General features: G+C 34.0%; 1 protein-coding gene across 1 annotated transcript; it reads right to left on the bottom strand.

Moving 5' to 3' along the window:
* Positions 1 to 4,810: 4,810 nt before the first annotated feature.
* LOC132178716 (serine/threonine receptor-like kinase NFP) lies at positions 4,811 to 9,278 on the bottom strand. Its single transcript, XM_059591234.2, has 2 exons — positions 7,925 to 9,278; positions 4,811 to 5,732 (listed from the first exon to the last, which is right to left on the bottom strand). Exons 1-2 carry the CDS (start codon positions 9,080 to 9,082, stop codon positions 4,998 to 5,000), a joined length of 1,893 nt encoding a protein of 630 aa, XP_059447217.2. The 5' UTR covers positions 9,083 to 9,278; the 3' UTR covers positions 4,811 to 4,997.
* Positions 9,279 to 9,585: the final 307 nt, after the last annotated feature.

The raw sequence follows: 9,585 nt of genomic DNA, 5'->3' as shown, positions 1-9,585 counted from the left end.
ACATAAGCTATGAGAAAATAATAATTTAATTATTTAATAATATTTTAACATTCTTTGTCACGTGTGAATTCAAACTTTCTTCGTTATAGGCTTAAAAATAAGATCAACACGTTAAATATTTAATTAAAATTAAATGTGAATTACGAAAATGGAAAGAGAACGCATAAATTTGGAGTGGTTTAACTTTAAAAATCTATGTTCATCACTATAAATACCTAATAGGACTAACTCTTTATTGTATAACTTGATTATACAATTGGTATGTGGTCTATTTATAGAAAAGAAAAATGGTATGTAGTGTAGGTTAGAAAATATAATCAAATCCTAAAGAATTGGTTACAATGAAACAAGGTAAATACCTATAGAGAAAAATATATCTGAAAAATTATCTTATATGTTCTAACATCTCATTAAACTCAAGGCAGAAGCTTGAGTTTTGATAAAAAGAAAATATTAGGCAATTTTTTTTTTTTTTAATATAATGCATAGTTGTTTTTTTTTTTTTTCTTTTTAAGAAATATGCTCTAGAGGTCCCTAAGGTATCAACTGTATAGATGATTTTATGCTGCAAAGTGATGTACTTACAAAACTTTTGTAACTCATAAGCCATGACTTAGTTTGCAACCCCAATAAAAAAGCCCGTTCACCTCTCGCTGTAGAACTTATGGTCTTTTTTCCCAATAATCACCTTCACGAACAAACCTTTTGTCATCCATAAATCTACTCGAGAGGGATTTTCTATATTTTGATTGATGAAGAACAAGGAAATGAATCAAATTGTTTAGGCTTAAAGATACTTAGGAACCTCTCTAAGAACAATGAATATAGCGTACACCGGTACACGCCCTATGAAAATTGAGGTTCACTGATCTTATATAGGTGTAGAGAAATATGGGGTTTAATGAATAAGTCAATTAAAAAATTAAACAAGGAAAAATTGTCTCGATTGAACGAGATTGGATCTTGTTTGACCACTAACTAGGGTTTCATAAAGATTGCATAGACACAATTAAACGTGGTTCCATCGAGGGTCTTGATTCTTGCTTAATGATCATCTCGATTGAACATAGTTCAATCAAGACTGAACTCGAGGCATTATGTGAAACACCATGGTTCAACATTGATCGAACGAGCTTTGATAATGATTGCAATCAAGGCTTCCTATGAAACTTGTTAAACATTTAGATTTGGTTGCATTTGAATGAAGTTCGATCAAAGACATTATGGTTTTCTCATTAGAACTTGAAACACTATATTGATCAAACAAGCTTCAATAGAGGTTGTGATTGCCAACTTTTCTTCTTCAATATATATATATACACTAAATTTGTCAACACTAAAAACCTAACAAACTTTCTATAATTTGGCAATTATATTGCAAAGTTTGACGACATTATAACTACAAAAATTACAGTGGATCATATAGTATATCCTATTAGACCACTAAAACTATGACTATTTTGAATTCATTGATTGAAAAACATGACTTTCCTTACACATAATCAGACATATAAGTATATTCTGTCATTTTCTGTTCTCTTTTCCATTTGAATCAAGAGTGAGAATAATTCTCCGTAGTAACCTTGTTTTTTTTTTTTTTTGCATTTGATTAGAAAAAAAAATATAAAATATAAAAATATAAGCACATTAAAAAAACATGTGAAAAAACTAAACCGAATGATAGACACATATTGATTCAATTTAAAATCGGTGCAATAAAAAAATAGAAATATCTTAGTGTCACATAAAACAACCAACTCCTCTTCCTACTCTTCCTATCTTAATGCCCAATTATTCACATTAGGTGACAACCACAATTTGGCCCATCTTTTATTCTGCTCTTAAGTTTTGATTGGCTTGGTGCATACTAGCAGAGAAAATTTTATATTTTAAAAAGACTTCACGTGGCTTTCATTGATGCCGGTCGTCGAGCACGTGCTTCGCTTTACCAGCCACCTTTCCTCGCAATTTTCTTGCACCCAACAATGCTGCAAATTGTCCAAGAAAAGATGGACTACTTTAAAGTTTAAACATTAATTAAACAAAGATGAACAATATTTATTTATTTATTTCCTTTTTTTATGATAAAAAAGCAGACCGAGATTAGATAGAATTTTCTCCAATCTAAATTATAAAATTATTATGTATTATTTAAGCATGTGAAAAGTGTATTTTTTTTTTAAAAAAATATATTTGAAAACCATATATATATATATATATATATATATATATATATATATATATATGGGTAACTTCACCGAAGATCGATGAACTTTCACTCGATTTGACAAGCCTCCCATAAACTTTAAAATCTCTCAATTTAGTCCTTTAAACTTTCAATTGCAATTAATTTGGACCCCTCTGTTAGATTTTAGTTAAACAATGACATTTATACTCCTAACTTTTTTATAAAATTTCAAATTTACCCTTAATTTCAAATTAAAAATTAAAAAATATATATTATAAAAAATAAAAATCACAAGGTGACCAACAGTTGGGCCACCTTGTGACCCTTTTTTTTTCAATTTTTTTCTTTTTTAATAAAAAGAAAATTGAAGGGTAATTTTGCACTTTTTTAAGGATTTTAACTATTGAAATTGATAGAAGGGTCCAAATTGATTGCAATTGAAAGTTCAGAGGACTAAATTGAGAGATTTTGAAGTTTAAATGGGAGTTTATCAAATCGAGTAAAAGTTTAGGGTCTTCAATGAAGTTACCTCTATATTTTAAATGTTATTAAAAAAACATAGATTTTTTTTTATAAAACTATTAAAAACATATGTGATTTTCACATATTTAGAAGACACAAGACAATTTTATGGAGGAAAACTCTAAATTAATGATGTGTTAGAATATTATATGTAGTATTGTCCTACTGCTACATGGGTTAGAGATATGTTGTGTCGGTATTACTAGCTTGTATATATAGACCTCTTATATACAACATTAATTAATTGTGATTTAATATACAACATTATTCTCAATTTGATGAATACTAACAGTCATTCGTGACAGCTGGGTTGGATTTGATGTATCACGACAATGACTTGTTGATTAGTCCATTGATGGGCGAAACTTATTTTGCTGGGTAATTCATTATTATTTATAATTTATCAAATTTTTTTTTTTTTGTTAATTTCTTATTTGCTCAAGTGAGAAAGTACCATAGCAAAGGAGTGAAAAAACAAGAAGAAAAAAAATATTCAATGGTCGCCGTCGGAGTGTTGTTCTTGTTATTAAACATCATAATACAAACAATTATACAAAGCCCCACCTAGAAGAAGAATCAAGAAGAACATAGAACGATCGACTTTGACACCCTTCAATGATTCAATGAGGGAACAAATTTTCTTCCACCACTAGTCAAGTGTAGAGGGTGGGACCCCATTTAAGGGATTATGAAAGCCACCCCACGACCACGCTCCAAAAGTGTCCTATTGAAGCTAAATAAGGTGCTCCACATTTTGTTCACAAAATACCATGGACAATATTGCTCCACTCTGCAATTTTTGTCACCCTTTTTTTTTTTTAGGCCACACACCTAATAAAGAATAAAGAGGGTGACCAGATCACTAGCTATTAAATAAATCTTTAACTATTCACATTTTGCGCTCTCTATTTTGGTAGAGAAAAATGATAAAAATTATTCCGCTATGTTTTCGGACAATGAATTTGCAAATTTGTTATTGTATTTGCAAAATAAATAGATGGGTATCTCTCTTTATTAAAATCTCTAGTTTGGTGAGCTAAAATGTTAAAATGTCTCTTTTCGACTCTACACCCGTCTTCTCAATTTGGTAAAAATTTGAATAGCATGAACAATATTCACCTAAATCAGAAGAATATTGTTCACTCACAAAAAATATTAAAAAAAAAACATTGAAATTCAATCATAAAAAATAAAAATATAATTTTTAACATTACTGCAACGAAAGAAAAAACTTACTAGGATCAGAATGGAACCAGTGTACATGTGAGCTTTTTTAGTAAATTTTAAAATCTTTACTAACAGTTAGGAAAAATATGACCGCTAGGAAGAAAGATAAATTTTGAAAAATATGACTGTTACTTTGTTAGATTTTTTTTAAAATAAATATAACCATTAGGAAAAGAAGCTAGAGAACAAACTTAAAAGATTGAAGGATGACCTACATGAGAGTGCAATAAATTGAGGGAGAAAAACTACGAGTTTGAGTAGCAACAAACACTTTGGAAGAAAGATGGAATGAGTAGAGCTTAAATAGACACCCGGTATGACTATCAATCCCAAAGAGCTGACCTATCTATGGGTCTTGCACATCACAACTTCGATTAGAGAAATATAATTCTCAATAAAGCTCACAAAGTTGTCCAACAAACAAAAGATTTAATGATAGGTTCATAACTAAGTAGGTTTCATTGACAAATAATCACAATGCAAATAAGGCAAGTATCATGATATCAATCGCAGACAATCAAGACACGACAAAAAAAAGAAGAAGAAAAAAAGGCAATTATGGTGAGAAGACCAAGATATTCTTACACTCATAACACCTAAAGCACTAGAGCAGCAACACTTCTGTGTCTTTTTCTTCCCCACTTTGTTTCATGATTTGGTAAGAAGGACATTCAAAAATGGGTTTATAAATCGAACACTAATTCTTCTATTTGAAAAAAAAGGCAAATTTATTAGGATTTAGAATGGTTTTGGACTTACTTGACATGAAGTAATAATAAAAATTACTAGTTTTCTCCATATGGGATAGTGAGCACAAGGAATTCACTCCATTTGTTGGTTTCTATCTTTTTCTTGTGCCACCACCAACAATCAAACACAAACTTGACTCAGTCACTACTTTTTTTTCTTGGTAAAAAGGTAAAATAATAATGCATTTCAAAATCTCATACATACAACTAATAGTGCTATATATCTAGTCTAATGTTCACATTATTCTTACACAAATTCCATCAACTTGCATACTCAAACAGGTCGTTGACTATAAGTACCATTGTTTGAATTATCTTGCCAATATCAGTGGAGATGACATCCCATCATCTGAGATGTCAAAGTTCAAATCATCACTCTTACACAGCCCATAAGTAACATCCACCATACTTGGCCGCTTTGATGGATCTCTATGCAAGCAAGCAATGGCAATGGTCATGACATTTACCACCCCATCCATGGAGCATGACTCTGCCTTCAGAACATCATCCATCCATTTCTTCACCCCATTTGCCTTCCTCTCTTCATTGCCCTCCAAAATTCCACTAGTCTTTGCCCACAAAACATTCCCCTCCTCATCAAGGGCCTCCTTCCCAGAAATAAGTTCCAGCAAAACCACCCCAAAAGAAAAAACATCCATTTTTGTTGACACCACCCCATCAACTAAATACTCGGGTGCAATATAGCCTTGAGTTCCAACGATGTGCATGGTTATGGCATTGCATCCGGATTTTGCCAGCCCAAAGTTGGCAATTTTGGCTCTCATGTTTGTGTCTAAGAGAATGTTGCTACTTTTGATGTCTTTATGCACAACCCTTGGCCTGGTGTGCTCATGTATGTATTGGAGACCATTTGCAACATCAATAGCTATTCGTAACCTTGTTTTCCAGTTCAATTTTTCATCCTTGTTTCCATGCAGCCATAATTGAAGAGATCCGTTTTCAACATACTCATAGATTAGATAGCAAGTCCCATCCTCTGGGTCTATGCAGAAGCCCTCTAGCTTCACCAAATTCCCATGGTTTACCTGCACAAGACAAAATCATGGTTTTTTCATTGAAAAAGCTATTTTATAGGGAACAAAAATAGAGAAAATAAATACCGTCTAATAATGTTACTCTTTATACCCATGTCACATAGGCTGATATTGCGTGCTTTGAGAGATTTACAATATCAAACACTTCAAAAAACAAGAGTAATGCAATGATGAATGCTATATAACATATTCTCATCCCACTATGTTGACATGATATTGTCAATCCATCTTTAAACCAATCTTAATTAAAAGAGAGAGAAAATCTAACGGTGGATTCACAATGCTACATAAGCATATTGGGATGGTGATAAGATGAGAGTTTGCTATTTAGACTTTCTCTAATGCCACTGAGTTGATGTGTCAATGTTCATCAACCCTTGAATCAACTATTATTAGAGAAATAAAATAAAATAAAGCCACTTAATATATGTCATGTAAATCGGTGAGACAGATAATTAAACAAAAAAAGATAAATAAAAATTGTCATTATCTAGCCAATTTTATACAGTTCTGCGCACAAAGCCCATATATCTCCTAAGAGCATAGATGGCTTTCTGCCTTGCTTGGTTATAATGGCCAAGCTTAGTGTTATTCCTAGGCAAGGCATTTTGGGCTCCTTGGCCTCTTTAGAAATCAGGCCTGGGTCTTTTCTTCCGTCTGTCTCTTGTTTGTCCGGTTGTTCGCTTAAATTTCCAAATCATAGAAAAAAACAAAGGAAAGAAACAGCTTATCTTCTTCTTCTTTCTTTTTTGAGGAGCAAAAACAAACAAAAAAGAAAGCTCACATAAACTATTATGTAATTAAGATCAAGTTAAAAAATAAGACAAAGGTTGAAAAGATTCCCAGCTAAAGAATCAAGTCAGCTTTGTGGCCCAACCAATGCAATAACATTAATAATGGCTAAATTAATACAGATTGGGGGGGGTGGGGGGGGGGGGAAGGACAGTTGGGAGTTGGTGGAATAATCTTTTCTATTGAACTGACTATCTTCCGACACAAGTGACAATAATTTAAATTTCTTAATTCATTTTTGGTGATGGTTCAATTTGTAGATTTCCCTTCATCATATTATAAAATCTTCATGAGTATTTCTAGATGAATGTATTATGCATCAAGCACTATGGTACATGAAAGAATAATGTCATTTCTATGGGCATCTAAAGGTTTATTCCTTTGCTTTGAACAACCTTCAACCCAAACAAGTGCATCATGGTGACATAGCTCTAACATAATACTTCCTAAAACCCTAGCATTTTTTATAGACAGATCACATCACCTAACCATTATTTTATGATTCCTTTGGTAATAAAGAATTAGGATATTATTATGCTCCTCGACTCATGTCATGGAGCCTAATCTGTTGGAAAGCTTCAAATCCAAACATAATTAAATTAAAGTTCTATTGTAGTATATCACAGCTGATTCATTTAATGGGAAAGTGCCTGGTTCTACAAATTTAAATGTATTCTCATATATATATTTGGAAACATTTTCAAAAGTTAAAACCAATATATATACAGATGAATGGGATGCTAAAATGGGATTTTTGAACCTCGGCTGAAATTTTGCAAAAATCAGTGGTTTGAATTGATGAGTGGCTTAAAACGCCATTTTACCATTGCATTGTGACAGAAGCTTTAGTTCTGTCTCTTTTACCATACAAAGGCAGTGCATTTGATTGTGTAATTTAATAGTGATTAACCTTATTCGTGAAACCGCAGAGCATTCACACCCAGCGAGTCAGCGCAGCAAATGTTTAGCTATCCGCTTTTTTAAAGCACTTAATTTGACTCAGGTTTTAACTATTGACTTTCATTATTTCATTTAAAATATTCTTTCTTTATCTATTTTTACTATTCCCAAAGAGAAGAGACAATCATATCGATTTTTTTATTCATTGTTGAACTATACTCAACACTGTAGTAACTAACCAATTCTTTACCCAAAGAGGCTAGCCGGATGGGGAGGATTTTTTTGGGCTATATTTACTACAGACTAGCCAAAATAGAAGCCACTTTTGGCTAGCCCAATGTGAATGGTAAACATTAGAAAGTAACCTTAGTGAGACTTTGTTATTTAATCACATAATTCCTCTGCCTTTATTAATCTAATCTACCTTATTTCATTGGTAACCTAATTAACAGTAAAGACTCTACAATATTATGTGAAAAGAGGACTTTTACCTTCTGTAAGATCTTGAGCTCCTCATAGGCATTCCACTTCATCTTCTTGATGGCATAAAACTCCCCATCAATGCAACCTTTGTACACAGATCCCTGAATCAAAGAACTCTCACTGAACCCATCAGTGGCTTCTTTCAAATCTTCAATCTTAAACACCCTGTACTTGTCCAAGCAATCTGAGACATCTGCCATCAAATTCGACTCCATTTTCTTCAACCCCTTCCCTTCCATACCCAACAGCTGCCTCTGCTTCTCCCTATCTTCCTCCAGGCCCTTCCTGTTCTTCAACACAGCCTCTCTATAAACCCACAACCCACCAAGCAAAAGTAGAAAAAATCCAGTAATTCCCAACCCAATCGCCAATCCTGTAACAACCCCTTCCCGATTATCAGTCTCTTCAGCAGCAGCAGCAGGAGGAGGAGGAGGAGGAGGAGCCACAGCAGGCTGTGACAGTACTGGAAGCCGATTGACCGGAATGAATATGGTATTGAAAGGCTGGAAATTATCTCCATTAACATCAACTATAGACTGTTGCTGTACTCCAAACGTTGAAGCAATTATTGATAAGTTATCAGAAGGCTGGAACACATAGGACACCAGGTAATTGACTTGATTTTGCAACTGGGTCCTGTTTGGACACTTGCAAAAGATGGGAAAGATGACATTAGCACCAACAGCAAGGTTGGTAGGGACGAGAGAGGGGTTGACGACCTCAACAGACTGGTAGGTTGTAAGATTCCGAAATTTATTGGTGGAGACAAGGTAGAAAGTGTCGCCTGAGTTGATTGTATACGAGAGATTGGCATAGGAGATGGTTGTGGAAATGTTACTAACATTGGCAGAGTTGCAGGAGCATGTAAGAGGAACAAAGAGGGGCTGGCTAGCAACGAGAGTGGAGTTGGGGGCGGATATGTTGCTTGGTTTTGATATCATTAGGCGGCTGACAGAAAAGAGGTCACCTATGGAGGCCAGGTCAAGGAAGTCGGGAGCTGTGGCTTGGTAGAAGGCGTAGGTTTGGCATGGATTGGCTGTCTGGTTTGTGCAGGTGATGCCTGTTGTATTGGGTGCTGGCTGGGCATGTGATGTTTGGAGAAGGTGATGGTAGAAGAAGAAGAAGAAGAGCAGGAGAGAAGAACTGTAAAGGGTTTTAGTTTTCATTATGGTTTCTTCCTTCCAACCCCTGAAATGTTAGGTAGTGAAATTCTGCAAGATCCATAATATAGAAGAGAAACTCTGTTTATGAAGTTCCCAGTCAAGACAGTCCTGCTTTTTCACCTTCATCTCCCATCAGTTTCACATTGGTCCTACTGCTTCTGGTCAAAGTGGTTGAATTATAAATGTAGCCACCAATAAGATATTTACAGATTATATTTTATAATGAATATATTATCCTAATTGGACTTTTCAATGAGGGCACAAAAGCAAGAAATAATAGGCCATGCCAGTCACCTTTTGACGTCAGTAATTCATCCAAGTCTGTAAACTTTTGAACATCCCATTAAATGTTGGCCCTTAATTTAGCAAGCAACCCAAATGGCACGGAAATTGGTTTACTTTACATTACCTTAAGCTTACGGCAGCAAGGGAAAACTAGACCTGTATGTGGGCAAAGGGCAATGAAATTTGAAGAAATTTAATATCTAGACTAGCAGCATGTGGCA

The sequence above is a fragment of the Corylus avellana genome, chromosome 4 (genome assembly GCF_965113065.1).
Source record: "Corylus avellana chromosome 4, dhCorAvel1.hap1.2, whole genome shotgun sequence".
Classification (NCBI taxonomy): Eukaryota; Viridiplantae; Streptophyta; class Magnoliopsida; order Fagales; family Betulaceae; genus Corylus; species Corylus avellana.
Note: the sequence above shows the minus strand (reverse complement) of the source record. Positions and strands in the feature narration are given on the sequence as shown.